This window comes from Cotesia glomerata, linkage group LG4 (genome assembly GCF_020080835.1).
Source record: "Cotesia glomerata isolate CgM1 linkage group LG4, MPM_Cglom_v2.3, whole genome shotgun sequence".
Classification (NCBI taxonomy): domain Eukaryota; kingdom Metazoa; phylum Arthropoda; class Insecta; order Hymenoptera; family Braconidae; genus Cotesia; species Cotesia glomerata.
The window spans coordinates 14,059,675-14,073,026 of record NC_058161.1 but is presented as its reverse complement, the minus strand read 5'-3'; the positions used below and the strand labels follow the sequence as shown (position 1 = coordinate 14,073,026).

Below are 13,352 nucleotides of genomic sequence, written 5' to 3'. Positions count from 1 at the left end.
CACGAACGTTTTTGATAGGAAATTTTCTAAGCTACAATTCTTGTCTCTTATAAATTTCTCTTAAAATCAATATTTTAGGAGTTATAGCCATTTTTAGAGTGGCTATACTATAATTTTTCATTTCCTATTATTTCGCCACTTAAATAGTTATATCTCCTAAAATATTAAAGATAGACCCCTAATACAATAACGTTTTTGATAGGAAATTTAATAAGCTATAATTTTGTATTCTTATGATTTTTTCCTAAAATCAATATTTTAGGAGTTACAGCCATTTTTTATGAAGACTAGATTATAATTTTTTATTTTTCATCTACGAGTCACTAATAAAGTTCCTATAACTCCTAAAATATTGAAGATAAGTCAATATAACACAAGCATTGTTTGTAGGAAATTTTATAAGCTACAAGATTGACCTCATGATTTTATCCTAAAATTGATATTTTAGGAGTTATGACCATTTTTATATTAAAAAATTATTAAGAAATAATTTTTGATTTTTTATTAAATAGGAACTATATAAGTTGCTATATCTCCTAAAATATTAAAGATAGACCCCTAATACAAAAACGTTTTTGATAGTAAATTTAATAAGCTATAATTTTGTATTCATATGATTTTTTCCTAAAATCAATATTTTAGGAGTTACAGCCATTTTTTATAAAAACTAGATCACAACTTTTTATTTTTTTTTATTATTTAAATTATCTCTATCTCCTAAAATATTGAAGATAGCAATGTGCAGATACTTGTTGAAAGATTCAAGTGGTATTGGTTAGTTACAAAGATGTATTTCATAAAAGTAGGCAATATAGTGGAACTTTCATCTCGGTGGGGAGGAATTCCGAGAGGAATAGAGAGTTGGAGAAACGTTCTATTGAGGAAAATTTAGTAATTTTGTGCCAATGACTCATGAAACCGCAAGGAGACTTTTCGTAGGTCCGAAATTTTTACCGTGACCTTTTATTATTTTTTTATTTTTAAATAAAATTTTTATTTAAATTATTAAATTTTTTTTTTTTAATTCAAATTTTAATAATTTTTTAAGTGCAGAAAATAAATTATTTTTTTTTTGTGTGGGGAAAATATTTATTATTACTTACAATTGCAAAATACTCCAACGCAAAAAGATAAATTGACATTCCTATTAATTGCTTAATTTAACATTATTCTTATTATTATTTTTTTTTATTGCAATAAAATTGAGAAAAAAAAATTTTTTTTTTCAATTCAATTAAAGAACTAAAAAAATTATAAAAATTTTTTCTTTGTCTAACAACTAGGAAAAAAAATAAGCTGAATATTAAAATTAAAAAAAATTTTTCCCTTGATTAAGATTAGAGAACTGTAAATATGTCTCAGAGATTAGGAATGCGTCCTTTATCCTTCTTTTAAAAAGCCTCAAGGAATTCTCCAGTTATGAATCACTTTTAACCTGTTTGTCAACCTTTAAATTTCTTTATCATTATTATTATCATTTTTTTTAATAAAAATTCTGACAATTATAACAATAATAATAATTACTATGAAAAATTTATTTTTATTTTCTTATATAAACATAAAAAATGTTACGTTAAAATTCGAATTTAGATTTTTCTATCATAAATAATTTATTTAGTGCATTGACGCTTAAAATCAATGTAAAATTATTTTTAGTCAATGTATTAATTACTAATAATAGTAATCATCATTAATGTCAATTCAAAATTCAAATTTATTTATGTATTTATGTGACTCATTAACTATTTTTAGTATATTGACCAAAATTAATTTTTACTATTAATTTCAGCATAATATTTAAATTAAGCAAGTTTTTGGTTAATTTTTCACTCAAAATCAATTCAAAAATATTTATAGTCAATATTACACTCACTCATATTAATATTTACTATTATACTCCTTTAAAAATTTAATTACACTAGTTTATTGAAGCACTAATAACTTTTTTTTACTACATTGACATTCATAATGCATTCAAATTCTAACCAAGTAAGCTTTGACGCGATAAATAATGTTTTTGTACTACAATGACGCTCAAAATCAATGCAAAAAAATGTATAGTCCATCTAACATTCACTTACACCAATATTTACTATTAATATTACTTTAAAGTTCTAATAAAGTAGTTTGACAAAGTAGAAATTACTTTTTTCTACTACATTGACACTCAAAATTAATGCCCAACCATTTTTGTCAATATTTTAATCACTAACAATAATATTTATCATTAGCAACGCCTTTAAATCCAAATTGAGTAAGCCTTGACGCTATAAATCATGTTTTTGTACTACATTGACTCTCAAAATCAATGCAAAAATATATATAGTCAATGTTACAGTCACTAATATTAAAATTTAGTACTATTATCCTTCTAAAATTATAATAAGCTAGTTTGTTAAAGCTTTAATGATTTCTTTTTACTACATTGACACGCAAAATCAATTCACGACCATTTTTTGTGAATATTTTAATCACTAATAGTAACATTCATCATTAATACCACATTTAAATTCAAAATAAGTAAGCTTTGAAACGATAAATGATGTTATTATACTACTTTGACGTTCAAAATCAATGCACGATCATTATTTATCAATATTTTTCAATTTTTAACAGCATTAATTATCATAAATAACATATTAAAATCCAAACTAAGTAACCTTTGAGACGATAAATAATTTTTTTATACTACTTTGACATTCAAATCCAATGCACTAAATTTTCCTCAATATCTCAAGAACTACCCAATTTTTTAAAAATTTTGATATGTTACCAAGCTAAATATTTCCTAGGTCGGTGACAGAGGATGGGAAGTCCACCACGTGACAGTAACCCGAGTGCCAGGTTACGGTTTTGGAATCGCAGTATCAGGGGGCCGTGACAACCCCCACTTTACAAACGGCGACCCCGCGATTGCAATATCCGACGTCTTAAAAGCCGGACCAGCTGAAGGAAAGCTCCAAGTAAACGACCGAATAATTTCCGCTAACGGAGTTTCATTAGAAGGCGCAGATTACGGCGCTGCTGTAAGAGTGCTCCGCGACTCCGGATCTACAGTCCTGCTGGTGGTAAAGCGACGAGCCGTGACCTCAATGGCGCCACCAGCGCAGCCCCAAACTCACCGGCTGACCTTAACCAGGAACAACAAGAAAGACGACTTTGGATTAGTCCTTGGCTGCAGGCTCTACGTCAAGGAAGTCACCCGAGAAAATGGCGCGAAGCCTGGAGACCTTTTGACGAGAATCGGCGGGGTTGCTGCGGATAACATGAGCCTGAAGGAAGCCAAGAAGATAATGGACTCTTGCAAAGACAGGCTGTCTGTTGTGGTCACTCGAGAACCTGGAGCGTCTTCTTCATCAGCTGCTGCGGCGAATTATTCCACAGCTAAAGAAGCTGGGGAGTATTTATCCGGGGCGAGTTACAGCAGCCAGAACTTGTACGTCCCGCCACCTACAAGGCAGCCGGAGGACAAGAGCAACCTCGCTCCTAGAGGCGGAAGGTCCAGAGGACCTCTAATGGACGTCTCACTGAGCCAATTGGACCTTCCAGCGACTCCTACAGTGGATCCGCCAAGACCTCCTCCTCCAAGGCCTGAAGACTACTACTCCTCCCGCCGGCAGCTCTACGAGGAAGAGCAGCTGCGTGTCAGCTCCAAACAGCAGCCAGTGCCCGACCCTAGGTTCATAACCTTCCAAAAGGAAGGATCTGTTGGAGTTAGACTCAGTGGAGGAAATGAAACCGGAGTTTTTGTGACTGCTGTCCAACCTGGATCTCCAGCTTCCTTGCAAGGGCTTCAACCTGGCGACAAGATCCTTAAAGTCAACGACATGGACATGAAAGGAGTCACCAGGGAGGAAGCTGTCCTCTTCTTGCTCAGCCTCCAGGAGCAGATTGATTTGATAGTCCAGCATCGTCGCCAGGAGTATGATCAGATAGTAAACTCTGGAAGAGGAGACTCGTTCCATATTAAGACACACTTCCACTACGAGCAGCCGGACAAAGGTGAGATGAGCTTCAGAAGTGGAGACGTCTTCCACGTGATCGATACTCTCCATAACGGCGTGGTTGGAGCTTGGCAGGTCTTCAGGATTGGCAGGAACAACCAGGAGGTCCAGAAGGGAATCATCCCGAACAAAGCTAGGGCTGAAGAACTTGCTACTGCGCAGTTCAATGCGACTAAAAAGGAACTGAGTTCTAGTAGTGAGAGCCGTGGAAGCTTCTTCAGGAGAAGACGAGGGAGTCATAGAAGGTCTAAGTCTCTTGGGAGGGATCACTGGGATGATGTTGTCTTTGCTGATAGCATCAGCAAGTTCCCTGCTTATGAAAGAGTTGTGCTAAGACATCCTGGGTTCATTAGGCCTGTGGTACTCTTTGGACCTGTTGCGGATCTTGCTAGGGAGAAGTTGTTGAAGGATTTTCCGGATAAGTTTACTTCCCCGCAGATGGAAAATCAGTTAGAAGACTCTGCCAAGGGGAAGACTAATGGGATTATTAGGTTGAGTGCCATTCGTGAGGTTATGGAACGAAGTAAACATGCTCTGTTGGATATCACTCCCAATGCTGTTGATAGGCTCAATTATGCCCAGTTTTATCCGATTGTTATATTTTTGAAGGCTGAGAATAAACAAGTTATCAAGGAGATGAGGGCTGGGATTCCCAAGTAAGTATTTTTTTATTTAAAAAAAATTTATTTAGTAAATTGATGTAAAAGCCACAGTTATTGACAAATATTTGTCTGTAATAAGAATAACTATATAAATTTTTATTAAATTCTAATTAAAAAATTGAAAAATATTACTGTCCAATATTAAATATTAATTATTTAAAAATAAAGTTAGCAAACCAGCTTGCGAGCGTCTTTCTTAACAATTTTCGTTAGAAAAGCAATTTTTTAAATGTCGAGTTTAAATTAATTTCTTAAAAATTTACCCAGGATGATAACAAGCAATTAGTTTACTAAATTGAATAATAGAGAAATTGTATATTTTTCTTTTAAATTTCATTAAAATTATCAAAAAAATTAATTCAAATTTTTAATTAATTTATTAGAGTGATTTTTAAATTTTAGATTTTTTTTTAATTTGAATTTTCGCGGGTGAGTGACGTAGTTCCTTATCCGGCGCGCAACGCCATCTTACAGAGCGCGGGAAAACAAAATTTTAAATTTTTCGTAAAATAAGTAAATAAAGTTAAAGCTCTAAATATTGACATCCTAGATTGTTTTTAAATTTATTTTTCTGTATAAATTTTTATTAAATACTAATTAATTAAAAAATTGAAAAACATTACTGTCCAATATTATATATTAATTATTTAAAAATAAAGTTAGCACCATCAAACCTTACGAGCGTCTTTCTTAACAATTTAGGTTAGAAAAGCAATTTTTTTAAATATTTAAATTAATTTCTTCATCTAATTATATGATCGTTTTTAATTAACAATATATGAAAAATTTATAAAATTAAATAATCGAAATTAATTGTTTCCTTTATAATATTTAAATAATGGGTGATTTCCTTTATAATATTTAAGTAATAGAAAATTAATTTTTTGAATTTGAATTTTCGCGGGAGTGTGACGTAGTTCCCTATCTGGCGCGCAACGCCATCTTACAGAAAATTTTCAAACTAAATTTTTTTTTTGTCTTTAAAAACCTTTATTAAAATTATTTTAAATCAATCTGAGGCTATTTTATTAATTAAAAAGAATATATTAATATTAAAATTAATTATTTTATTTGTTCCAGGTCAGCCCACAAAAGCAGCAAAAAATTATTGGAACAGTGCCAGAAACTGGACAAAATCTGGGGCCATACCTTCAGCGCAGTGATAACGCTGACCACACCTGAGGCTTGGTATCGTAAACTCCGTGAGTTAATTGACCGACAACAGCAAGGACCTCTGTGGATGAGTCAGACCAAGGTAATAATTAAAATAACAATTAGTGACTAGAAATTTCTTAATTGCGTTAGAAAGTTTAAAATTTCTTGCACATATTTTTCTAATTACTCAGTAATTATCTTTTACGACAATACTATTAAAGTTCTTTAATGCACAATTACTTTCTGATAACAAGCATCACTTCTCTGCTTGAATAATTACTGGGTAATATTTATTTTTAAATTCAAAATTTTGAAACAAAAAGAAAAACTAATGGGATTGTATTTTGTAGCCGGTAGAAATGGTGTCGGATCTCTATCTTCCTCCTTATCACTCCTTCTTCAATCCCTACGACCCATTTTACCCCAATAATAACAACAATTTCATTAACAATAACAATAACTTAACTAACCACAACAATATTAATAATAATAATAATTACTACGACAATAACAACAATTTAGCGCCTCCGCGCCCGCCAACTCCTCAGTTACACAGTGCTGCCCCCAATCAGAGTGTTACTGAACAATTTTTCGGCTACATTTAACCTAAAAAGCGATAATATATTACTCTAACCTCAATTTTCATTTCTCATTGCATCACTCACGCATGTCGCATGATTAATTATAATTACAGTAATAATTTTTAATTCTAATATTCATTTATCATACAATTAATTAATTAATATAAATAATAAACATTTTGCGTCAATTGTAGCCGGAAGAAGCACTCTCAGATGATTTCCTATTCCCGATGACATCTCGCCTCTCCTACGCATCCTCTCCGGAAAGCGACCTGGAACTAAACACGAATGTTCCGCTCTTATCGGGGCAACTTGGTCCCCCTACGCGTCTTAAGAGTAGCTCCGATCCGAGCATTGCTACGCAAGATGACACTGCTGCGCCTCCACCATACACTTCTAGTTACCAGGTAAGTCTTAAAATTAATTAAAAAAATTAAGAAAAATTATTTAAATACCTCCAGGTGACCTTTTTAAATAGAGAATTATTTTTTGAATTTGAATTTTCGCGGAAGAGTGACGTAGTTCCTAATCCGGCGCGCAACGCCATCTTACAGAGCCTCGAGGAAGTATATCCATGTTTAAGGTGTTGTAATAAATAAAGGGCTTTATTTAAGTTAGATTTGTCGGGTAAATAAGTTAAAAGAAACAAAACAATTTTGTTCGAAAGTAATTAATAATTATTTAGGAAAAATAATAATTATTTAAAAGCGCGGACAGATATAAAGATATTTAACAATAGTTTACCGAACCCGGACATTTTGTTTGTTTCAAGCCTTAATCGACCATACTTTTTATTTATTCAAGATTATTTTGCATTAATTAAAACAAACTAATATTATTAATTTTATAAAAGAATCTGTGATTAGAAAAAAACTAGCTGACCAATAAGAATGTTTCTTACAATGTCATAAAATAACGAATAATTATATTATAATGTAAAAATAAGAGTGATATTATTTAATAGTATTGAAAATAAAATGGCTTTTATTAATAAATATTCAAATTTCTTAATTTTTACTTAATAATACGAGGATAAGTTAATAAGAATCTAATAAAAATCTTTTGCGATAAAAAATTGATGCTATTTATTAAAAAAAAATCTTTTTAAATTTGAATTTTCGCGGAAGAGTGACGTAGTTCCTAATCCGGCGCGCAACGCCATCTTACAGATGTTTTCCGAACTAAATTTTTTAATTTTTGCTTGTTTAAAGCTTTTACCCATTTTTCATCAATCAAAAATTATTTTTTCTTATTAATAACATTATATTAAATTATTATTAATTTTTTAGGCGTTTGAGCAACACAAACGAGCAGTTCCAGACAACAAATACGGATTTTCTCCCTCAGGAGAACCCAACTTACCATCATACACTCCAGGAGTTCCATCAGCGAGATCTCCCCACCACGGGCCTCCAGATTTGCCGCCACGAGTCGACAGGAACGCGAAACCTCCCGGCCGCGGTACTCTCGGTCGTTCTGCAGTGGACAGACTGGTCAATAAAACAGACTCTGTGCTGGACATGCGGAACTATATCAACGCGACTCCTCATCGTGCTAACGCAACTTCTTCTTTGGAACGTTCTCAACCCAAGCCGGTTGCTGTAAGTATTTTTAACTAATTTTAATTTTGATTTGTATTAATTAATTAATTAATATAAATTAATTAATTCATTCATCCAATTTAATTAATTCAAACTAACTTAACTTTGTATTAATTAATTAACTAACTTAAACAAATTAATTAATTAATTCGTCTAAATAATTTAATTCATACAAATTAATGAATTTATACAAAATTACAAATTAATTTATACAAAATTACAAATTAATTTATACAAAATTACAAATTAATTTATACAAAATTACAAATTAATTATTACAAATTAATTAAATAATTTATACAAATTAATTAACTAATTTGAACAAATTAGTTAATTAATTTATACAAAATTACAAATTAACTATTACAAATTAATTAATTAATTTTAAGGGAAGTTATGATAGTATGTCTTCATACGACTCATACAATACAAACGGCAACCAGGTGTACAACGTAGGCCCAAATTTGAACACTTCAACTGGTCGACTGGGCCCTAATGTTCCTGATGATCTCAAGACTGGTAACATTCCCCAGAGAGCTCACGATCCTTATCGGTTTACAAGGTCTACTGCGCAGCCGACGGGCAGCCAAGAAAATCGCGGGGACTACGCTAAGTACAGGTTAGAAAAAATTATAAGATTACCAAATGAAAGCTTATTGTTAACCAACAAATTTAAATTAATAGTCGCCCGGAACACAAAGTGATACCGACAACGCCCTCTAAGGGCAACAGCAACACTGGAACTTACAAGCCAGTGCCGCCACCTAAGCCCAAGAACTACCGGCCGCCTGTCCAGAGCACTGTTCCGGACGAGAACAATCCCGGAAATTTGTACCAGCACGCCAAGAATTACTCACTAACGCCCTCTCACGTTCACAATGGGGTAAGTAACCTCAAAACAATAATTATTTACTTATTTATTTAATATTTAAATTAAATTTTGAATTCCAGATTGAGAACAACGGGAACCACAGGAACAGCGGACAATACTACTACAACATCCCCCCACCAAACCGCGGACAGGACGGGAACTTCCTTATCAACACGAACAACCATAACCACTCTCACAGTTTAAGTCACTCCCACTCCCACTCCAACCCCCCGGTGGCCAGCCACGCTCACAGCAACTCAGCTGGCCAGCTGACCCTCAACCACAGCCACAGCAGGAGCAATGTTAATAATGCTAATAATGTTAGCAATAATAGTAATAATAATGTTAACAATGCTGTTAATGGGCATGCGCATAATGGTGGACACAACCGCGAGCCGAGTGGGTTAGATTTGGCGGGCAGTCGCGAGCAACGTGGCAGCGCTTTTGAACTCTACCGGAAGCCGCCAATTCATCATAATGTCAGGTAAATATTTATTTTATTATTATTAATAATAATAGACAAGTTGCATTTTATTTTTGAGTTAATTTTATTAAAATTTTGGTCGAGAAAAAAAAACTAGTTATATAGTAAATATATTTTTATAAAATTAATTAATGAGTTAATTAATAAAAAATATTTTTTTTATTAATGCAAAACATGGTAAAAGCTTAAAAAAGCAAGAATTAAAAAATTTAGTTCGGAAAAAATCTGTAAGATGGCGTTGCGCGTCGGATTAGGAACTACGTCACAGCCCCGCGAAAATTCAAATTCAAAAGATTTTTTAATAAATAGCATCAATTATTTATCGCGAAAGATTTTTATTAACTAATCCTCGTATTACATAGAAATTAAGAAATTTGAATATTTATTAATTAAAGCCATTTTATTTTCAATACTATTAATTAATATCACTCTTATTTTCACATTATAATATAGTAATTCGTTATTTTATGACGTTGTAAGAAACATTCTTATTGATCGGCGAGTTTTTCTAATCACAGATTCTTTTATAAAATTAATAATATTAATTTTAGTATTAGTTTGTTTTAATTAATGCAAAATAATCTCGAATAAATAAAAAGTATGCTCGATTAAGGCTTGAAACAAACAACATGTCCGGGTTCGGTAAACCATTGTTAAATATCTTTAGAAGCCTTATATCTGTCCGCGCTTTTAAATAATTATTATTTTTCTCAAATAATTATTAAATATTTTCGAAAATTGTTTTCTTTCTATTAACTTATTTACCCGACAAATCTAATCTAAATAAAGCCGTTTATTTATTTAAAACACCTTAAACATGGATATATTTCCTCGAGGCTCTGTAAGATGGCGTTGCGCGTCGGATTAGGAACTACGTCACAGCCCCGCGAAAATTCAAATTCAAAAAATAATTCTCTATTTAAAAAGGTCACCTTGATATATTTAAATAATTTTTTTAATAACTTATGATAATATAAAATGCAACTTCTCTATTAATTAATTTTTATTAACTGAGTGATTAATAAAACGGTGGTGGTGATTAATAGGACTTCAGGAATTACGAAGGGATTGTTTAATAACGAGGGAGGTATCTTGCGAGGGCCAGGAGATGTTGTTATGACAATACCTCCTGGTGCTATACCAACGATTAACCACCAGGAAATATATTTCGCCGTAGTTCCGCCTGTTAATAACACTATTAATAATAACCAAAATGACATTTATTACGATTTTGATAATCTTGATATTAATGACATTAACATTAAACAACGTGGATCTATTTCACCGCCGGTTAATAAGGGTGAGAATTTTTTAGTTAATAGGTGGTGGGTTGGCATTAATTTTAATTATACAATTAATTATAATTAATATTATTATTAATAAAAATAATTGTAGCTTAGCGAAATTTCCTAGAAAAAGTCTCTATAATTTTTTCCAATAAGGTAAAAGCCCCAATTATTGACAGGGGTCTAAATATTGACATCCTAAATAATTTTTAAATATATTTATCTGTAATAAGAATAACTATATAAATTTTTATTAAATTCTAATTAATTAAAAAATTGAAAAAAATTACTGTCCGTTAATATTAAATATTAATTATTTAAAAATAAAGTTAGCACCATCAAACTAGCTTACGAGCATCTTTTTTAACATCTTTCGTTAGAAAAGCTATTTTTTTAAATGCTGTTTATTTTCTTTATCTAATTATATGATCTTTTTTTTTTTTTTTTAATTAACAATATATGAAAAATTTATAAAATTGAATAATCGAAATTAATTGTTTCCTTTATAATATTTAGATAATGGGTGTCAATAACTAGTTGATAATTTTTAAGTTGAATCTCATATTGGCAGTCGACAGCGCTATCACGCCTTTTTTTTACTTTAACCTAAAAAATTAACTGTAAGAGTTTGAACTCTTGATTCAATATATTATTCTTAAATTAATTTTTATATTTTAATAATAATTAATCATTTATGGTAATTTTTATTAATAAACTTTAATAATATCGATTACTTAATTAGTTTCGATAAATAAGAATACGCAGACAATTCTAGGAATTAGTATAGGTGTCAATAATTGGGCCTAAGGTATGTCAATAATTAGATCAATCAGTTTTTTAACAATAATTGGTGTAAGAATACTCTATTTAATTATTTAAAATTAATTAGTGAATATCATTATTATTTTAAAAACGAAATTGATTAGTTAAAACATTACTTGAGCCACAAACAAAATTCAACGATGATATTTGATTTTAAAAAAATCAAATCATAACTTTGTCTCTTATAGCGTCAATAATTGGAGCTTTTACCTTATAATTCTTTTTTAAATTACAAATTTTTAACAATATAAAGAAAAAAATACTTCAAAAGTTTGTTAACATGATTTTTAGATAGATAATTAGTTTTTTGAATTTGAATTTTCGCGGGAGTGTGACGTAGTTCCCTATCCGGCGCGCAACGCCATCTTACAAAAAATTTTCAAACTAAAAAATTTTTTTTTTCTTTAAACTCTTGTTAACTTTATTTTAAATCAATATCAATATATAATAATAATAATATTTTAAATCAAAGGCTATTTTATCATTATAGTGTCATCGGGGCTTTAACCTTAATGCATGTTTAAATATTCTTTTTACTAATTCAATATTTTTCTGCTTCAGGTGAGTCGCTAATGAGCCCGTTGATCGAGTGTGGTCCTCGCGGGATGAAGTTCAACAAACCAATCGAGCTGCGCATCCCTCACAACGGAACCCCCAAGCATAAGCTGATCCTGAAGACCGCGAATAACGAGGACCTGGACAACAGTTGGTCGGACATAAAACTTCCCAAAGCGAGTGGTGAATATATTTTCGTGAAACTAGATCATTTTTAGTAGCATGATCAATATAAGGACCAATCAATAATTTTGTAAAATGAGTACCTGTAAAAAATTACAATTTATTTTATTTATCCTAAATTTTTTTTAACAATTTATAATTAATTATACAATTTTAATTTTAAATAATGAAGGTACTCATTATACTTTTCGACGCATGCTATTTGTTAGGAGATTCGACAATTGTCACAAAATTAATCAAAAATTAGAACAAATTACTATTTACAAAATAATTAATTAAAGTGCCCTTAAAAATTAATAATTAAATGCAATTATAATTAATCGATCAAATTAGGCGTAATGTGATGGTGCCATGGTACCGTTTAAAAATAAAAACTACGCCAGAATTTTATTCTCTGTGAGAGTAAAAACTCTGCGAATTATTTAATAAATATATATATTAATATTAATAAAATGTATATACTCATATATATATATAAAAAAAAAATATTAATGATATCTAATGCATTTATCTGGTACAAGGAGAGCAAGGCTGACCTACCAAATCTGAATCAATGATATTGATAAATAATAAACAGATAACTAGACTCATTCTTTCTGAAATCGAATCTTGCTCGCACATTATTATTATTGATAATATAACTGCATAATCTCATTAGGATTAAGAGGAATTAACTGAAATATATTGATAATTATATTAATTGATGAACTGTTTATTAAATAGATATGTTGTATAATAAATTTTTATTATAAATGATTTATTTGGTTTTTAATATCAATAACAGGGTTGTAAATTGAAAGAAAAATTGTTTAAATATGTCCAGGTGACCTTTTTAAATAGAGAATTATTTTTTAAATTTGAATTTTTGCGGGAGAGTGACGTAGTTCCTAATCCGGCTCGCAACGCCATCTTACAGACTTTCCCCGAACTAAATTTTTCAAATTTTGTTTTTTTCAAGCTTTCACCATATTTTACATTAATTAAAAAAATATTTCTCTTTAATTACTTTATTTTCTTATCAATAACATTGAATTAAATCATTAATTAATTTTTGAAAAATATATTTACTCTATAACTGATTTTTTTTTCTCGACCAAAATTTTAATAAAATTTATGCCTCAAAAATTAAATGCAACCTCTATTATTAT

General features: G+C 30.5%; 1 protein-coding gene across 5 annotated transcripts in view; it reads left to right on the top strand.

The window, feature by feature from the left end:
• LOC123263647 (tight junction protein ZO-1) overlaps positions 1–12,958 on the top strand; it is a 31,237-nt gene extending 18,279 nt beyond the window's left edge. For 4 of the 5 annotated variants that reach the window (XM_044726538.1, XM_044726541.1, XM_044726540.1 and 1 more), the window contains 9 exons: positions 2,793–4,660; positions 5,747–5,921; positions 6,597–6,809; positions 7,692–8,003; positions 8,393–8,622; positions 8,688–8,886; positions 8,955–9,358; positions 10,405–10,658; positions 12,028–12,958. In XM_044726538.1, coding sequence (XP_044582473.1) covers positions 2,793–4,660; positions 5,747–5,921; positions 6,597–6,809; positions 7,692–8,003; positions 8,393–8,622; positions 8,688–8,886; positions 8,955–9,358; positions 10,405–10,658; positions 12,028–12,239 — 3,867 coding nt within the window. In that variant the 3' untranslated portion in view covers positions 12,240–12,958. The remainder of the gene's footprint in view (positions 1–2,792; positions 4,661–5,746; positions 5,922–6,596; positions 6,810–7,691; positions 8,004–8,392; positions 8,623–8,687; positions 8,887–8,954; positions 9,359–10,404; positions 10,659–12,027) is intronic. The other variant, XM_044726542.1, reaches the window with a different exon arrangement.
• The last annotated feature ends 394 nt before the right edge of the window (positions 12,959–13,352 follow it).